Genomic DNA, 18,857 nt, shown 5'->3' on the forward strand with positions numbered 1-18,857 from the left:
AATTTTTGCAGTAGCATTTTTGGAAAATTCTGAACTCTTCAAGTACAACGTTTTTGCATTTCTAGTCGTCAGCCTAGTTTGGATTTGCTTACATTATTATAATTAGAAAGTAGGAATAAAAAGTAGAAAGCTTTGGCTTGTCTAATGTAGTCACCATGGTTGGAATTTTTTAAAGTAGGATTCAAAACAACTAAATGGAATGAGCTGAAATGACTTTCCATATTACAGTTTTCTCATAACGCTGGTCAGAAGTGAGACAAAATGAGACTTTGGACATTCCCGCTTTCAGTGGTTCCAATCATTAGAGTTTTTGGGTGTCAACATTACCGCTGGCCCTCATCCACTTCCTTTTGGGGGTTGGGGGGTTTAAGTTGGGTTGGGTGGGGTGGGCTTGGCTTGGGTCCGGATCTCAACTTTTCCTTGCAGGACTCCCGCCACGGACGATCGGTCACCTTGTCCACAAGAAGAAACACATTTGAGAATATTTTTGGTCTTCCTTTTTTTCAAAAACAAACCCCTCCCCATCCCACGGACAGAAGGTGGCTAGTTAGCGTTAGCCTGAGGAGGAGCAATCGGATGGAGAGCGACGTCATACATCATGGTTTCCACGATGGTGTGGCTGGGGCCCTTCATCAGCTGTCCCTTGTTCCCGTTGGGGTCCGCCGCCGCCGCCGCCGCCGCCGCCGCGTAGGACAGGTCCCGGGGGCCGCGGTGGTCGGCCGGGCGGGAGCTGGCGCCGCCGCGGACCGGGGCGGCCACCGCCTTGATCCTCTGCCGGGAGACAAAAACCACAATCAGAAGAAGGACAGCACAAAAATAGGCCTCCCCAAAAAGGACACGTATGGCCGCACCTCGATGAGCGGCCCGTCCGATCGGATGATCTTGATGACCACCACCATGGGGATGCAGATCATGGAGGCCAGGGCCAAAGTCCAGCCCACCCCGATGGCCCAGTCGGGATACTCGTACATTTTGTTGTAGGTCAGCGGCTTGTACTTGACCAGAGAGAAAATGAAGCAGCTCTGCGCACGCGCACACAAACATAAACAGAGACATTTTATAGTTAAAATCCACGGGCCAAGCGAGAGAGCGCGGGAGGGGCGGTCCTTACGGCGCACAAGCAGGGAGTGATCACGGACCAGCTCCATTTCATCCAAGGGTTGGGCCTGTAGCCGATCATGTCCTCCACCGCGTCGTAGAAGTTATCCACGCCTGCGACAGAGGCGTCAGTGGCGGTCCCGGGTGGCGGTCCCGGGTGGGCGGGGCTGGCGTCAACTCACCGTAAACCCAAGCAACGGCCACACATTCAAAGAATGCCACCCACAGAAGGCACACGCCGCTGGCCGCGTAATAATCAAAGAGCTGGAAGACGTACATGCCACCCTGAGGACAAACGGGAAGAGAAAATGACCTTTCACCTCTCATGAGAAACGGACAGACCAAATTCAAACCCAATATGTGATCGATTGTATTTCGTTTCTCCAAGTAAAAAGGCCATTGTCCTATTTTTGGGAAACATTGCATCAATATTCATTTGAGGGACAAAAAGGACAAATCTAGCAATGCTAATGACTTTAACTGAGCCTTTTGGCCATTTGCCATTCTCAAGGGGCTTTTTTAGTCCTGCTCTTTTCAATGACGCCGTTTAATGTCCAACGTCTCCCTCGGGAAGCGGTGACATAACAACGCCGCGGAATACGCGAGAGCGCACGTCACCACAACCGGAGATTTCAAGGTGACTCGTGAGGGCCGTTTACGCAAGGGCCTTAAAAGCCTCGTAACCGCTAAGTGGCTAGCGTAGCACACCGGCTAACATAGTCATGATGCGTGAATGACGAGCTTTGTCTTAGCGTAGCGTAACTGTCTCAACTACCGTGTTAGCTTAGCAAAAGTATGAAAGTGGCGAATGGACGTCATTTGATGACTCATTTGGGCTTACCTTGGTCACCATGGTGAGTCCCAGCAGGTAACTAATGAAGCAGATGATGGCGATGAAGACCTCTCTGCGGTAACCCTTCCGTAGGAAGGACGGATACAGATCCACCAGCGATGTGATCTGCCCTTCCACCTCCACAAACTGTCAAAAGTCAGGAGGACGTCAGTCGCGGACAAAGGAGGAGGCCGGAAAGGCCTCCTCCGGGCGAGAGCGCCACCTACCTGACTGTCCAGGCCGAGCAGCAGGAGCATGATGAAGAAGAGGATGGCCCAGAGTGTGGGGAAAGGCATCATGGTTACGGCTTTGGGGTAGGCGATGAACGCCAGGCCGGGCCCTGGAGACACCACGGGCTCACTTTGCCGTCCGGCACCCCCTCCGGCACCCCCGAGAGAGCCTCTTACCTGACTCGGCCACGTCGGCAATGTTCACCCCTTGCTCCTGCGCCATAAAACCCAGGACGGAGAAGATGGCGAAGCCGGACACAAAACTGGTGCCGCTGTTCAGGGCCCCCAGCAGCAGACAGTCCCTGTGGGTCAAAGGTCAGAGGTCAAAGGTCAGCCGTCCCCGAGACACGGCCCCGTTCTCCACCGCACTGACCTGTAGCAGTTGTATTTGTACTTGTTGTAACTGCCCAGCGACGTCATGGCGCCCAAACAAATGGCGTAGGAGAAGAAGATCTGGGTGCCGGCGTCGATCCACACCTGCCGGGTTTTTTTTTTTTTTTTTTTTTTGCACAGCCGTTAGATGAGCGAAGCCCCGCCTCCCACGGACGACGCGCGTACCTCCGGGTCCTGGAGGCGGGCCAGGTCGGGGTACAGGTAGAACTTGATCCCCTCGGAGGCGCCGGGCAGAGTCACGCCGCGGATCAGCAGGACGATCAGCATGGCGAAGGGGAAAGTGGCTGTGATGTACACCACCTGGCCGGGTTGGGTGGGGGGGGGGTCAAAGGGTCAGATGAGGCGCTCCGGACGGACGGAGGAGGTCTTTTGGACGACCCACCTTGCCCGTAGACTTGACGCCCTTCCAGATGCAGAAGAAGCAGATGACCCAGACCAGCAGGAGACAGAGGGCCAGGTCCCACTTGACCGGGCCCATGTCTTCGATGCCGCTGCTGATGCCCAACACTTTGCGCCTGCGCCGAGCGATAGCCGTCAGTCAGCGAGCGAACTCGGCCAACCAAAGCGGACCATCCCCCTAAACCACGGCGTACGTACTCCCAAAACTCGGTGACGGGCGAAGTGAAGTTGGTGAAGTTGGAGGGCAGCCACAGGCTTTTGTTCTTGCGGTAGGTGTCCTCGATGCAACGCTCCGTGTTCCAGGGCTGGTTGCACTTGGCCCACGGGAGTTCCGGCTGGAAACACTGAAAGAAAGACGCGCAAAAAAAAAAAAAAAAAAAAATAGCTCCTCAAAAATCAACAAAGCCACAAAAAAAGTGGTTCCGTATTAGAAGACTTGAAGTTTTCGTCCGCCAACGACAAACGGGCCCCACCTGAAATAGGTAGTAGACTCCCCAGGCCAGGATGACAATGTAGTAGATGTTGAGCAGGGAGACGATGATGATGGAGGCGTAACCGATTCCTGAAAGCACAGCAAAACAAACAATTCCTTATTGGGGTTATTATCTTTTGAGGCCAGAAAACAACACATCCTAAAAATCTGATCTTAAAGTCTTAAAGCTATCAACGCCTAGGGGACAACTGGATTGGACGCCTATGTTGGTCTATAGCAGGTTCTTGATTGCCCCTCATTTTTTGTTTGGGCGCCGTCCGTCGCCGGTGCAAACCCCGCCCCATCCGGGACGACCCCCCCCCCCCACTCAAAAGCCGGACGCGGACGGACGGCGCCGATGAATTTTGAGCGGCGGGCGGACGTGGGAGGAACCCCATTTTGGGCGGGGGAGGGGAAGACTTTCAAAGTGAGAAACCAGGCCAGCCAGCGCGTTGCCCGGCAACAGCGGCGGGCGCCCCGCGTCTGATTGGAGGAGAGCAAAAGGAGTTGGCGCCCAGGGCCCGAGAGACAAAATAAAAAAAATATGGAAATATAGTGAATGACGCCAAGACGAGAGCGTGGGCCGGGCCCGGGGGTGCCGGAGTCGGTCGGGGGCGACTCAACCCGGGACTGTAAAAAAAGTCATCGGTGGAGGTGTTTGACAGAGGGAGGACCTTCACCTTTCAAAATAAAAGCGACACTAAATGGACCAGCAAAGCCAGGTTCCGTAAAATTTTCAAAATTAAAAAAAAAGTTTGTTTTTTTAGCTTTTTTAAATAAAGATGATTTTTAGATGATTTCATTTTATATATATAGAAGATACAGACTAATCGATTTACTTGTCTAGTCTATCTAGTGTTTCATTCAAAATGAGCTCTAATAAGACCAATAATGTCAACAAACGGCCATTTTGTGACCGAAAAAATGAAGTATTTGTCTTTTTGGTTGGACGTACCGGTAAAAATGGGACATAGCTTCCCCCAGCAGGTGATGCCGCCCTCGGAGGTGAACTGTCCCAGCGCCACTTCCAGGAAGAAGACTGGGAGACCCCCGCCAAACAGGAAGATGAAATAGGGGATGAGGAAAGCGCCTGAAAAGAAGACAAGGGGGATAAAAGGGGGAGGAGCTTCATTCAACAGTACATTGCCCCAAAAAAGTCAAAATACATTATGTATTCTCCTTCCAATGGATGGGCGTGGCTTAAGACTAAAGTACGGCTCGCTCACCTCCGCCATTTTTGTAGCAGAGGTAAGGGAAGCGCCAGACGTTCCCCAAACCCACAAATCCGCCGGCCACGGAGAGGACAAAGTCCAGCTTGCTGGCCCACTTCTCGCGCTGGGGGTGCTTGCCCTCGGCCTCGTCTTCCGGACGGCTGCCGGGACTCTTGCCCGGGGACGGCTTCAGCGTGTCCTTGTGGAAGTCCTTCAGGCACTGCAGTTTTTCTTTTTGAGCCATTCTGTAAGAAATCAGACGCACACACAAAAAAAAAAAACTCAAATCTAAATCAAATCAACACCTTGTGTTTGGACACAAGAAAGCAGCCGTCCAACGTATCCAAGCAGCGTTTGCTCTTTACGACATCACATGGGTTGCCTTTGTTAAGTCGTGGCTTCATGGTCGACATCGCCGATCGGGGTGCCACAGCAAAAAAAAATATCATTCAAACCGTCAAATATCATTTTACGGTCAATATTTCAAAAAAAAAAAAAAAACACGGCGCTAGACTTTCAATCCATTTGGGACGTCTCATTTAATGAAAGCGCTCTTATGGCGGCCATGTTGGTAGGGGCAATGTTCCAATCCAAGTGAATGCATTGACCTTAAAATTGTCATCTATTGAACTTTTATTGTCATTGTAAAAGTACAATGAGATTTAAAGCGTCACCATAAAGCCTCGTCATAAAAAGGTTTTATAAGCTGTAAAAATGAAGTGAGCTAAAAAGTGGTTAGCATCACATGATGGAGGTAGCCATCTTTTTTTGGGGGAGTGAAAGATGTAAATTTGGGATGCTAAAATGTCCAACACTGGTGAGATATCTCTGGTTAACAGTGTCAACAATGCCAACCCTCCCACTTGAAATGGACTGGGCAGAGGTATGGATCCGTCTTGGAGCGCCCCTACCAAGATGGCCGCCCCAAAGCCATTTTCAAATCTTTTTTTTTGGTTCAATCCATTTGAAGCGGGAGACAGACTTTCTGCTTCAAAAGAAGTATTTAAAGGGGAGCGCTTTTTAAAGGGTGACACTAAAAAAACAACAACAACCTTCCAGAAACGGGACAAAGAAAAGCGCTTTAAGAGTTTTTTTTCCTTCTATTTTCTTTTTTTTTTTTTTTGGTGGTGGTGGTGGCCCGGTTAGTTAATAAATGACCAGCGTGAGGCGCTTCCTGGTGTCTGGTTAATTTATAACCAAAACGTGGCGCTCAAACAAAAGACGGACGGCCCTTCTTTTCTGTCTGCTCTGACGTGCAAATATTTCCTTAAAAAAAAAAGAAAAAGGCTGCATTCAAATCTCTTTTTGTCCAATCGGAAATGTGCCAGACTATTTATACTGGAGGATTGCAATCAAAATATAACGTGCTTTTTAAAGTTATTTTAGCCACAATTGCAATATGTATACATTTGTAGAAATGATATGCACATGAATATATTGCATATTTATCTGATATTGCATCATAAACGAGTCTGCAATGATGTATGTACACATCTAAAGGAGTTAATGTTCAAAAAAGATTTTTGAATTTTAACTAAGAGCACAATTATAGCAATGCTATGTTTAAACATTAAAAAAGGAATATAACCAGCAATAGATAAATAAATATGGAAAAATCTCACAATATATTTTCATTCATTTTCTAAACCGCTTATCCTCGTATAGATCACAAGGGGGGTGCTTGAGCCTATCCCAACTAACTACAGACAACCTGAATTGGTGGCCAGCCCATCGCGGGACAACACCAGACAAATTAGAGACCATTTACAGTGCTAAATTAGCCTAGCATGCATGTTTTTTAGGATGTCGGAGTACCCAGAGAAAAGCCATGCAAGAAACATGCAAATGAGGATGACTTTGCATATTTGAATCAAATAAATAACAAACAAGTAAGCACAATTTAGAGCGTTCAACCAGCTAGCCTAGCACGCATGCTAGTACACAAACGGAGTACCGGGAGAAAAGCCACGCCAGCCCGGGTGGGGAGAGAATATGCAAACTCCCAGCTGGGAGTGGAACCCGTGACCCCAAAACTGCGAAGTAGAGTGTTTTTCCCTCGAATCCAAATACTTGAACGACTTTGTATCATAACACATTGTCAAAAAAAAAAAAAAAACAAGAGCGATAGCATTTCTTGTCATTGTGAATTTATGAAGACGACGACGGCGGCGGCGGCGCTAAGAGCCGTGAGAACGGCCTACGGACAAACGTCAGCGCACGGCGGCACGCTAAGCGCTTACATAATCCAGCCGCCCGACTATTTTAAGGCGCTTTAGTTCCAGCGGACTGAGCAAGGACGCCACGGTCAACATCCACGCTCATCCTTCCTGCTCTTTGATTTTTTTTTTCCTTTCCTTGTTTTTCTTTTCTCTCCCAAAATGACCGGGCGGCGTTCGGCTAACGAGAGGGACGCTAGCTAGCTAGCTCGCAAAGCCTTCAATTTCAGAAAAAAACATTTGGGAATATATGAAGAGCTTAGACACAAATACAACAACAAAAAATGTACAATTTGGAAAATATGATAGAATACATTGAAGAGATTTACATTTTATCTTTCAGTTGCTCAATGTATTTCAGTGAGAAACACAAATATTTTAACAGATCGGTAACAATGTTTTTCTCCCCCCCCCCCAAATATTTAATTACTATACACAAAAGCGTTAAAAATAATCACAGTATGACAAATGATTTGGCATGACTGAAAATGAGTGCAGACTTTTTTTAGACGTTGAAAGTTAACCCTAAAAAAGTTAATAATAAGATAATAATAAGCATGCAAGCGTTAGCATGGTTAGCAAACATTTTGCGCGGGACACTTTCAAATACCTCCACAGGCTAGCCGAACGGCTAGCTAAGCGCTAACTAAATGACAAGCGGAACGGCTAATTAAACGGCTAAACGACCAACTAAACGACTAGTTGAAGGACTAGCTGAACGGCTAACTAAACTAAGCAGATGATGACAATCATAAGAAAATGACTATATAGCTGCCAGCCTTCCACTAAATTGGACATCTACTCATTTGCATTTGCAGTAAAACAACAATTGGACGGCCATCATTGTCACTGTTACTCTCGGAATCTAGTTGAAAAAAAAAACCAAAATTATATTGTATATTATAACATTGACAGGCTAATAGCATAGCATGAAATGTATTTCCTTCCATTGACGGCGAGAGACGATTGAAATGGGAGGGGCAAACAAAGTCACTTCCTTATCAACTAACGACGACATATTTGGACAGCCATTGTCGTCAGAGGCACCGAAAGAGTTGATTTCAAAAAAAAAAAAAAAAATGGTCAAAACTAAAAATTCTACAAAAAGCCAAATTGTCATGAAGGACATATTAATAAGAGACGTCCAACCCGCTCCAAGTGGGAGGGGCCAACGCCGCCGCTTCCGACGGATCGGACGTCTACTGGCGACAGAGTCGTTGGCATCAGAGGGATGATGGGTCCCCTCGCGATTGGACGCCGACGGCGGTCAACGGCAGCCAAAGACTCAAAACGCATTTTTTTTGCTTTTACCATCACGTGCGAAAGATTAAAAAAATAAAAAGTGAAGAAACGTAGGAAGGACGGGAAAAAATCTCTATGAATTTTTGTCTTGTCAATGTCACCCCCACCAAAAGGCACCAGACCTAAAAAGCCAGCCAGCGTGTTGCGTTCAATGTCACCCCCCAAAAGCACCACAATGGAAGAAAAAGCAGCGGGGCGCTTGACGGACGGACGGACGGCCGGCCGGCGGAGGGGGAGAGAGAGAGAGAGCGAGAGGATGAGGAAGGATGTTCTCCCGTCTTCTCCCGTGTTCTTTCTTACCTGCTGCCTGCCTGCCTGCCTCCTTACGCGGGATTTGCCAGTCCTTTTTCTTTGAAATGTTGTATTTTGGTTGCTCGGAGCTGTTTCTATTTCTCTCCCAATGGAAGCCAAATCAAAAAGAGGTAAAAGCCAAAGAAAAAAGTCCCCGCTTGTGGTCCGCCGCCGAGACCGAGACGTGAGCGTCTCCCAAAAAAACGGGTGCTCCTTATAAGCTCCTCTCCGTGAACTTTGTCTCCTCCGGTTTGGGGGGGCCGGAGCGATACCATCGCCAGTGGAAAATCACCGGGCCCAGGCTCACTCCCTCCCTCCCTCTCTAACCTACCCCCCCCCCCCTCCTCATTCGCACCCCTCCCCCACCTCCCCTACCTCCTCTCTCTCTCTCTCTCCCTCCCTCCCTCCTCTCCCTCCTCTCTCTCTCTCCCTCCATCCTCCTCCTCCGCTTCCTCGCGGAGCAACAGGAGAACGACGCCGCCTTCACGGCTGGGCGGAATCCGGCTACCATCCGGGGGAGACTGGCGTTTACGGGGTGCGCCTGAACGCGCCACCCGGGTGATGCCGACGAGGCGGCAGGTGCGCCACGGGAAAAAAAAAAAAAAGAAAAGCGGAGTTTACGGATGAGAAAAACGGCGCAGTTTTTGCATAAAATTCAAAATGCAAAGAGAAACATAAGAATCATGTTATTTTTCTGTTCACTAAGCAAAATATTTTTAGGGTGCTTTGAAAAGAATCAGCATATTTTGTTAGTAAATGAGGGAGAGAAAGAGGGAGGGAGGGAGGGAGTGGCTTTATGAAAGATAACATTTTCTGCTTTCCTGTTAGTCATTCGAGGAGTGATTATTATTTGCTAATACACTTTATCATGTTTTCGAAACACCCTGTTTTTCAACTAAAATATTTCTTTCGCCTAGAAGAGATCTTTTGCTAACAAAGCGGAGTTCTCAACTAAAAACGCTTTTAAAACTCTTAAATGAAGACATAAAATGACAGCATAGTACTTGTACTTGACCCTAAAGATGGAAAATACAATAAATAATTCCTTTTTTCGCAGTACTGAAAGCTAAAACTCCTACTAGAAATGCAGCTGCCACATCCAACATGGCCGACATACTAAAACATCCAACGTCTTGAGAAAGCAATTCTTTTGCTCAAAACCGGCACACCAGGTACTAAAGCCACATCCAACATGGCCGACACTCGGGCCATGCCATCCATCCGGATCATGAACATCAAAATCTTTTGTAGGGGTCTCGCCACGTGGGCCACAGCGCCTTTGAAAGCTAGCCAAGCTAACCTAGCTGGCCTAGCTAGCCTCGCCCAGTCCCGGCGTGAACAAAGGCGGAATTGTCCTTTTTTGGCCAGGGCTATCCCCCAAAACAACGGCGTGCTTTTGCAACTTGCCGTGGAGTCGTTTGTCAACACAATTCCCAAACCAAAACGGGGCGGAACGCAAAGGGAGTGGCGGACAATCGCCCGGAAAAAGACTTGCGCCACGCTAAATCCTCGCCCTGTTTACCGAACAAACTCGGAAGGTTCTGGCCAGGTCAAGTCTGGCGCTAGGGAAATTAGGGAGGGTTCGAATTTTTAAGACTATGGTCCAGAGATAAAAAGTACAGCGATTTCCCTCGACGCGCTCCATGCTTTTCGAGTTTGGCGGACCTTGACGGCGATAAAATACCATTTCCGAGCGGTTATCGTCGTTTAGCGTTTGTTTCTCGACGACATTAGCGCCACTTTTGTTTTGCTAGCGGGCGAGCCGTCCCGTCGTATTCTTGCCGGGTTCCTCCGAGGGGGGGAAGACAAACAATTTGTTATCGGGCGACCTTGAGTGGAGGCGCCGCCCGGTGTTTTCCAAACGGCGCTTCGGACGAGTCGCGTCACGCCGCAAAAACAAAACAAATGCTAACTAAACAAAAGGCTTTCAAGGCAAAGCCAAGGGACATTTAGAAAAAACGCCTCCAAATACTTGACCATGGCATGATTGGTCGCCCTTTGAGGAAAACCGTTCAACCCAAAAAACGTTTAAAAAAAAATAATCTATTCGATCGCTGCGGAGAAATGTATTTGGATGGATATAAATATATCAAATACATCTAGTTTAAAAAATAAATATGCATTAAAACGCAAGAAAAAAAATAAAAACACCAGATTCTTTTTAAACAAACGCAAACGTGACGTTTTGTAGGTGGAACACGGCAATCCCAGCATGCTTTGCTTTGAGCGAGATTAGCGACTGCGCGATGAGGATGATGATGAGGAGGATGTGATGAGATTAGATTAGAGTTGAGATTATTATGCCTTCCATACAGCAGATGCTGAGTAACAGGACCACTCATCATCATCATCATCGTCATCATCACTGTGGTTGCCATGGAAACAGATGCTGCATGCAACGCTTTGCAATTGTGGGAGGGAGGTCTATTTGGAAGATACGATTGGATTGAGTGCCCCACAAATGGGATAGGCTCCAGCACCCTCGTGAGGATAAGCTGTACGAAAAAAAAATCAATAAATAACCACACATGGATCAAAACGTCATTCATAAAATCCCTTCCAAAATAACCAAAAAATGAATTGAAAATATTAAATTTAAGGGCTGAAATGTAAAAAATGGTAATAAAAATATATTCTGCAAAGTTATATTTCCAGATATTAAAGTTTTTAAAAAAGCATTCGTTCGCTGGAGTATAAAACGCATTTGAGGCCACAAAAGCAGCCATTGTGGTCTGGGCCTGCGCCACGAGGGGGCGGAGCCCCGGCAGATTTAGTCCGGCGGCCAATGGGCTCGAGAGAGGGGAGGGGTCATCCCGCTAGCCATCCCCGCTAACCTTGCCGCGCGTGCGTCCGTCTAAGCGGCTCAAAGGATCAACGCATTCTGGCCCCGGCCTTCCCGTATTTTTCCGCCACGTACCTTTAGCGCCTCCAAAAGTGGACCGACGTCCCAGCGCCGTCCGTCGGGAGCGGGGGCGCTCCTTCCTGTCCGGGAGGGGCGGTCCTTTCTGTCCGGGAGGGCGGGGCACTTGATCCTACGAGGCAACACACGGAGAGTGGATTGGTTTTTCAATCTCTACGTTTTTTTTTTTTGCCTGTTTCCAGGTGACTTCCTATCACTTTTGGGGCATTTTAAGGTTCTCTGTTAAAAGTAAAAATAAAAGTGCACTTGAACCAAAAAGCGGGCCGGATCAGAACCCATCGGGTGGACCACTTTTGGCCCGCTCGCCGCAGCTTTGACACCAGGCATTTAGAGAACCACTTGTGGTGGATTTGGACTGTGGGGCATTCCTGGATGACTTCCTGGCCAGCCCCCCCACCCTTAGCCCCCCCCCCCCCCCCCCCCAGCCAAACATCAACAGGAAGCCGTTGAAAATGAAGAGGAGGTGAAGTGTGAGAAAAGGCCCCACTTGGTAAGTCAATTAATTGGCTGTCTGCTTCAAAATGTCTGGCAAACGTACACAAATGTCAAGCCTTGGAATAAACAAGGAAGGACGACATTTTTTTTCAAACGCCAGCATTACACAATATGATTTATTCATTTCACAGTGGACAAGTTTCCGCGGCCTTGAGATTTTTCAGCAGAAGGCAATAAAATTTGAAAGAGGAACGGCAAGTCCCCCGCTTTTTACAGATAACGCCGCCGCCGCCACACATGATAACGTCCATAAAGTCAATGTCTTTCACTTCCCAATTTTACGGCGACCGCTCGTTCCTTTTATTGCCGCACAAGGCGGTCAATGGCGTCGTCCGGGATGTACGTTCCTCTTTTTTATTTTATTTTAGGGGTGTGGTCATCTATGGTGATATGGCATCGCCAATTTAGGGGACATTTGTGGGCATTTTTGTAGTCTTTAAATCAAATTGTGGGCATTTTTGTAGTTTTTAAATCATTCTGTGGGCATTTTTGTAGTTTTTAAATCAATCTGTGGGCATTTTTGTAATTTTTAAATCATTGTGTGGGCATTTTTGGCACCCCCCCGACTTAAACCCAACTGGCAATGGTCGTGTCGTATCTCAAAGGAAAGGTCTCCTCGAGCTCCCGGCGTATTAGACGCACTTTTGCGCATCGGCATCTGTCAGACGAGGCGAAGGCCGGGAGAAGCGATCCGCCCGGCGTGACCAGAACAAAAGAAGGAGATGGAGAAAGTGGAGGAGGGCCCGGACGGAGCGCTAGGGTTACGTCCGCAATCTCCCGGCTGCCAATCAAGGCGCAACAAGCATGTCTCTTTCTCTCTCTGTCCGCATTCTTGTGGGCGCACCCCCGCCGAGCGCGCTATATTGCGTGTTATTTGCTTAAACGTGGCAGGGGGGTTACGACCACAAAGAGTCCAGCGGGGAAGGCGCGTCCGACTGCGCGACCAAACCTACATTCTCAAAGCCCTTCTCCGACGCCCGGCCGTCCTAATCGCCATGTGAACCTTTTCGGCCATATAGGGAAAAAAACGGCAAATTTTGGCACCCAAAAAAACTTAATAACGGGAGGGTTAGAAAGGGTTAAAAGTTTGATCCTAAAACAGAGTTGGCACTCATGATTGACTTGGACACACAAAATGATTTGCAAAAGAGACGCTATTAGACATCTGTCCGTCTCACGTGCTAAGCTAGCATCAAATCAAACATTCGCCTGTGTGGAATAGGCAGCGCTAAAATGCTAAGCTAAGCGCTAATCACCACCGGGAATGGCTTTAAATGGCGTTCGATTAAATTTGAATTGGTTTATGGTGTTACCGATTCGGAGGACTTTGCGTGGGGTCAATGTTTGAACATTTTGCCGCGTTTCCGTGTCCCTCCTGACATTTACGACCCGGGTCAGGCTAATTGCCGTGGAATTGTTTGATACGCGGTCTTTTTTATTGTTATTGACCTGAAAAGTAGCCTGTTGTAATCACATGCTGAGCACTTAGCCGTCCTCCATTGTGGATTATTGGAACCTGGCGTCCATTTAACCGTCAATATTTAACATGTCCTGTTGAGTACTTGCTTCAGCCATCAGTAAAACAAAAAAAAAGATATTTAATGTTCAAACTGACGGGTTTTTCACAATTACAGGAGGAGAGCGACATCACGTAAAAAGAACGCAAAGATTTGTTATTTCGACTATTTCGCTTTTAGAAGATTTGAGGCCCAAAAGTGCTTACGTTGCTATATATTTAGATTTTATATTCTAATCTTTGTTCAGAATGCTTTGTAAAGCATTTTTCTGTGTTTTATTGTATTGAATAACATATTTCTTTTCTTTTCCTGGTCATAAAGTTGGTTATCGTGAAAAACGTGTTTATAAAAGTGCTGAAACAAACAATAGATGAATAATTTGTCACTTGGCAGATGGATTTATATAATATAATTGGGAAGGTTTATCGTGTAGGAACAATAATACAAAGTTCAAATGGGAGAAGGCATGTCACAATTGGAGATGATTTCACCGGCCACTAGGGGGAGTGTCTACTTTGGGGGAGTTCAATAATAGTACAGATTTACAGGTTTGAAAAAGTTCAACTAATATCAAAACAGCATACACTGAGTGTACATAGTGGTGATTCACTTGCCTATCTTACGCCATAAACCGAGTTAGGGCACGTTTACATTTTTGTTTACGCGTGACACAGCGAAAAAAATAAAAGTTAGATGGGCCCAGGGATTAAAGGGTCACGGAATAAATCCTTTGTCATCATTCAAACTTCAACCATTGATTATCCGGAACAGGCGCTAGCTAAACTCAACGGCGGCGGCGGCGTTGTTGTTATTTGACTTGACTTTTCTTGACTTTAGAGCAAAAAGACAAAAGAAAAGCAGATCTTTTTTTTTGCAAGTTGGACCGTGATAATAAGAGCAACAAGGGGGCGTCTTGGCGCCGGCGTCTGAGGAATTTTGCCTCATTAGTCTGAGTGAGGACAAAGAATTAGCGTTAGCATTAGCGCTATTGCTCGGGGCTTAAAGGCTTAGCGGCCCCGAGGGGGGTGCCGCTGCTTTTCTTTTGTCTGCGCAGCGCATTAAAAGACGAGCTAAATGCTAATTCCTGCATTTGAATCCTTTCACTTTTTAAAAAAATTACAAAAAAAAAACATTAAAAAAATGGCACGTTTTGGCTCAATTTACTAAATACGTAGCAAAGGGTCAAAATCTATTGGATCAACGTCGGTGAAATAACATCTTATTTTTGTCCCCATGATTGTTACTCGTAGATTACGGAAACTTTTACATTTTCTTTTGATTTAATGACTTACTTATTGCATTGTGTCGGATTTTTAACTTCTTTATCCAGCTTTTGCAACATCTTCCAATACATTATAACATTTTGACTTTCTGTATAGCAGCCTTATAACCTATGAATATATTCATAGAAGTATACAAGTGAAAAGTAGGACTCGTCGGCCATCTTGTGACAGTGGACTCTTGACTTTTACACTTTTCAAATAGTTTTAACATGGCTACGATCACAACTGAATGTAATTTTTAAAAAAAAAACAGCTATTTAATGAAAAAAACATTTAAAATGTAGCTAGTTCAAAGTAATCAATAATGACATCTAGTTTTAAACGTACATGCGATAGATGGAAAAATCTTGGTTGTAAATTGCGATATTAATTTTCCGCCTCTTGGGAGGACAGGATTTCCTCGCAATCGGACGCCGGCTTACATTTAGCAAAACGGTGGCGTCCGTCCAACGGAACGCCTTCTTGGAAACGCACGATGCGCGGGCTTGACAGGTGTCGGGACGCGGGCTGGCGGGCATTTATGGGCTCTTGTTCAAGGACGTCAGCGAGAGAGAGAAAGCAAACTAGCGGCTGCTATTACTCTGCTTGTCGACTCGCCTTGATGGCATGACTGACAACTGTGACTATTTTCAGACATTACGCTCAGAGATTTGCAGTACGGTGGAAAAATGACCACCCCATTAACATCTTTTTACCCGGGAGATACTCAACGGCGTCCAAAAACTAGCAGTTACTGACGGAGACACCAGAGTGCCAAGATTAATATAAAATAAAAATAAAATACGAGTAATCTCCACTCTTGGTCAAAAGTTTTGAGACATTTTACTATCCGGCGAGAAGATAAAGCGTTAACAGGGTATATTGCACCCTCTTGCGGTCGAACAACACCACTACAGTTAGTTTTGTATTGCGATTATCATGGCAGTCGTTCGTTTTTCACCCCTGACAGTCAAAATGGATTGGACATCTATGGCCGTCGACGGCAAAGTGAATGAGAAGACCAGGCATTGGTTTTGTAATGAAACGCCAATTTTTATAGAATCACATTTTAACAACTGAAAAGTGGCGATTTTGTTGGGTTTGGTGACCACAAAACAGAAAGACAGAATACAAAAAGATCAAATCGCACAATTTCAAACCAAACAAAGAGCCGAAAAAACAAAAGAAAACCCACTGTTAGCGCTTAGCCGACTCGCAGGGGCGGAGCTACAAGGACGACGCCGTCACCTCGGACAAACAGCATGGGAATGTTCCTCTTGGTAGACTGTCGAAAACAAACAAAAAGAATCGATTCGCCACGATCCAAAAAAAAAAAAAAAATATCAAAATACAGCTCCACCCTCTTTATTGACACGATGTCCCTTTAAAAAGTTTAGCAAAAAGTCCCCCCTCCCATCCTTGTGATTGCACTCTGGCCCAATTTGTGCACAAATGGTAACATTTGGTTCCCGCCGACGATAAGGTACGACTTGGCCTTGTGCAGGTTGTTCCGTCCTGTTTGTCAAAGAGCCAATGGCGTGCAAACGCGCCGGAAAGTAGTACTAAAGGTTCAAGAGCAGCCACGGCTGGGGTGTATGATTGCCTAAACGAACGAGCGCGTGGCTACGTGACCTTCTACCACTTTCTGGATGATTTTACAACGGGTTGAAGGCCGCCTGCCGGTCGAGTCGTGGTTCCCGTTCTTGTTGTTCTTCTTCTTCTTGTGGAGACTAACTTTGAAGTCCATCCATGCTGGCCGCTCACCACTTTTTAAAATGGATTAATCCAGGAGGAATTTTTCTACTAGTCGAGGACACCCTGCTGTAAATGGGGACTTAGCCAATAGGGGGGCCTGGCAGGCTTCTTCAATTTAACCCTATAATACTTAATTACTGACCATAGTAGAAATCCTCCATCTTTCATTTCAACAATTTCCCAACTATTTTGTCTAACTACCGACTCGTGTCATGTCAAAAGCAAGTAAAAAAATATTTTGATGATACAGCATTTTTTTGCTTATTGACTATACTTTAGAATTATACCAAAAAGCAGCACACACACTTTAGGAAATGTGTATGCCTATTTATTTATTTACTACAGCAATAGTTGTGGTTTAGAATTTTAAGACTGCCGTGTAGTAACATTTTTCCAGCCATTAACAGTGATAGATGTTACATATATATTTGAAGCGGGAGAGCTATAGCTGCCATAGACAGTGCTAGACGTCCAATCCAACTTGACTGCTTAACCCAGTTAACGGTCTTTAGTTTAGATAGACTACAGTAGACGTCCAATTCATTCAAACTGGGACGAACGGGCGTAAACACCCACGATTGGCAAAACTACTAAGGAATATGGAATCCCATCAAATTGGGCGCCATCTGTGGGCCGTAACGGGCATTCGTCATGCCGAAAAAGACGCACAGGACCGAATTGTTGGCTAATAACCCCAAAACTTTAACGCTCAATGCATTTCTCTCACGAGTTTTTAAACTAAGCTCAATTGGGGAAGAGCACACCCTTCGTACATACCTTATATAGTTCTTCGTAAGTCTCCTCGTCAATCTCTACCGTGGTCACCGTCTCCTCCACATCTCCCAAGATCATGTTGAGATGCTGATCGTATGCCTGACAAAAAAAGGGAAAAAAAACTATCCGTAAAGATGCCAAGCAAAGATCCAAGTCCACTTCTGTTGTGCGGGTTTTACATGTAGTCGTCCGCGCAGTTCTCGGTCGTTCCTCATCTTGACGTAGATTCTCTCGTCCAGACTCAGTCGGATCAGATCGAGTGGCTCTTCGACCGTATTGGTGCTCGGTTGCTAAAATATTCAAATTCAAAATAACTTCTCCCAACAACAAAAATACCTCATATTCCTATTAATATTGATATTGCAAGGTTCAACTGCCCAATGACTCATTTAAACAACAGTAATCCAAATGTGAGTAGCATCAACTGTAAATGTGCAAACATTTTTACACCATTTAACTCCCTAGGTGTATTTTACAGAACACACTTTCAACTTAAATAACTAATATATAAGAAACTAAGTAATGTAATTGTCACTCGTCCGTTGTTAGAAAATAATTAGACGCCCAATTATCGTGAGCACTGCTACTCAAGAAACGCGCTGCTGGCGTAGCTAAGCTAGCCTGTAGACCAGGCCGTCGCCGGGCTATACGACCACGAAACGAACATATGAAACCTATACATTGAATCGAATGCTTTTATGCGAAAAACAACTGCACTTATGTCTGTCAACAGAGACTTTGTCAAGACATTTTGTGAGCGGAAAAACAAGAACAAAAGCACACGAGTTGCACATACCTGCTCCACTTCATCCGCCATGATTTTTGAGTAGTGATTACGTCAGAGTGGTGAAGGGAGGTTGCCAGTTTTCCGGAAACCAGGTCACGTCGTTTCCGTTTATTGAGCAGCGTTGTCTACTGCGCATGTTCTTCTACCGACCTGGCAACCTGCTGCTTCTTCTCTTCCTTTTTCCTTCTCGAACTTTCCATTCACCACGAGGACCTTCGCATTCTTTGCGAGTGAGTATTGTTTCATGTTAAACCTTTTGTAAACGCTTTAGGGTTTCTTTTAAAAATGTGAACATTGTTTTAGTCGTGTGGGACACAAAAGTTCACAAAGGCGTAAAAGAATACTACACATTAACCCTCTCTTTTAATTCTGTATACTAACTTGAATGGAAAGTAATTACTTTCATGGACTCAAAAAACTCAATCGTTTTTTAAAATTGTCATCTGAAGAGGTGGTGTGTAGATTTAAGACTGAAAAAGCCTCCACTCACAGACCAGTCCGGTCCCTCATGCTGGGTCTGGTTTTGGTGGTTCGGGAGGCAGAGCAATGTAGCAGTGTTATTACCCATTCCAACCTTAGCATGACTCAAACTTGGCTTTGTGCTGGAAGAAAACCCTGTGACACCCTCTTACCAATCGTAACCTGTGAAATCCAGGATCTTAATGTATACGAAAATGTAAAATAATGAATCAACAACGTATAAGCTTACGTTGAATTGTTTCTTTGTTGCAGGAGCTGTCATGACCGACGTTGACCACAAGATGGCCCCAAAGTAAAATAAGTCTGAATGCTGTAAAAGTAAATCTGTTTATAAATGATATCCAATAAAAAATACATCATATAAGTATATGAACTGCGTGATCATTTCACTGTGTACTTTTTAAGTCTGAATTTTCTCATTGT

At 45.8% G+C, this 18,857-nt stretch overlaps 2 protein-coding genes and 1 long non-coding RNA gene across 7 annotated transcripts; 1 reads left to right on the forward strand and 2 right to left on the reverse strand.

Moving 5' to 3' along the window:
* Window positions 1-373: 373 nt before the first annotated feature.
* LOC144202947 (sodium- and chloride-dependent taurine transporter-like) lies at window positions 374-11,467 on the reverse strand. Of its 5 annotated transcripts, none has more exons than XM_077726096.1 (16): window positions 8,454-8,735; window positions 4,651-4,880; window positions 4,380-4,514; window positions 3,426-3,514; window positions 3,151-3,296; window positions 2,936-3,068; window positions 2,719-2,853; window positions 2,534-2,637; window positions 2,338-2,462; window positions 2,158-2,270; window positions 1,940-2,077; window positions 1,281-1,383; window positions 1,112-1,212; window positions 852-1,022; window positions 596-771; window positions 374-452 (listed from the first exon to the last, which is right to left on the reverse strand). In XM_077726096.1, exons 2-16 carry the CDS (start codon window positions 4,877-4,879, stop codon window positions 449-451), a joined length of 1,902 nt encoding a protein of 633 aa, XP_077582222.1. In that variant the 5' UTR covers window position 4,880; window positions 8,454-8,735; the 3' UTR covers window positions 374-448. The 5 variants fall into 5 exon arrangements, with proteins under 5 accessions (XP_077582222.1, XP_077582219.1, XP_077582221.1 ...); XM_077726093.1 differs by having other exon boundaries at window positions 535-771; XM_077726095.1 differs by lacking the exon at window positions 8,454-8,735 and adding an exon at window positions 11,362-11,467 and having other exon boundaries at window positions 374-771.
* Window positions 11,468-15,666: 4,199 nt separating this feature from the next.
* lsm3 (LSM3 homolog, U6 small nuclear RNA and mRNA degradation associated) lies at window positions 15,667-18,114 on the reverse strand. The gene is made up of 4 exons (XM_077726097.1): window positions 17,964-18,114; window positions 17,347-17,457; window positions 17,171-17,266; window positions 15,667-15,923 (listed from the first exon to the last, which is right to left on the reverse strand). Exons 1-4 carry the CDS (start codon window positions 17,982-17,984, stop codon window positions 15,843-15,845), a joined length of 309 nt encoding a protein of 102 aa, XP_077582223.1. The 5' UTR covers window positions 17,985-18,114; the 3' UTR covers window positions 15,667-15,842.
* Window positions 17,224-18,803, forward strand: LOC144202951 (uncharacterized). Its single transcript, XR_013327593.1, has 2 exons — window positions 17,224-18,184; window positions 18,687-18,803. It is a non-coding gene; the product is annotated as an uncharacterized LOC144202951 (long non-coding RNA).
* The last annotated feature ends 54 nt before the right edge of the window (window positions 18,804-18,857 follow it).

Source organism: Stigmatopora nigra, chromosome 10 (assembly GCF_051989575.1).
Source record: "Stigmatopora nigra isolate UIUO_SnigA chromosome 10, RoL_Snig_1.1, whole genome shotgun sequence".
Classification (NCBI taxonomy): Eukaryota; Metazoa; Chordata; class Actinopteri; order Syngnathiformes; family Syngnathidae; genus Stigmatopora; species Stigmatopora nigra.

Coding starts and splice junctions, on each gene's coding strand:
- LOC144202947 (XM_077726095.1), bottom strand. CDS start 4,879: ATGGCTCAAAAAGAAAAACTGCAGTGCCTGAAGGACTTCCACAAGGAC. Junction 2,463..2,533: donor TACAAATACAACTGCTACAG/GTCAGTGCGGTG, acceptor TTTGACCCACAG/GGACTGTCTGCTGCTGGGGG. Junction 1,023..1,111: donor TCACTCCCTGCTTGTGCGCC/GTAAGGACCGCC, acceptor GCGCGTGCGCAG/AGCTGCTTCATTTTCTCTCT.
- lsm3 (XM_077726097.1), bottom strand. CDS start 17,984: ATGGCGGATGAAGTGGAGCAG. Junction 17,267..17,346: donor AACTGCGCGGACGACTACAT/GTAAAACCCGCA, acceptor TTTTTTTGTCAG/GCATACGATCAGCATCTCAA. Junction 15,924..17,170: donor CTTACGAAGAACTATATAAG/GTATGTACGAAG, acceptor TGTTTTCGACAG/TCTACCAAGAGGAACATTCC.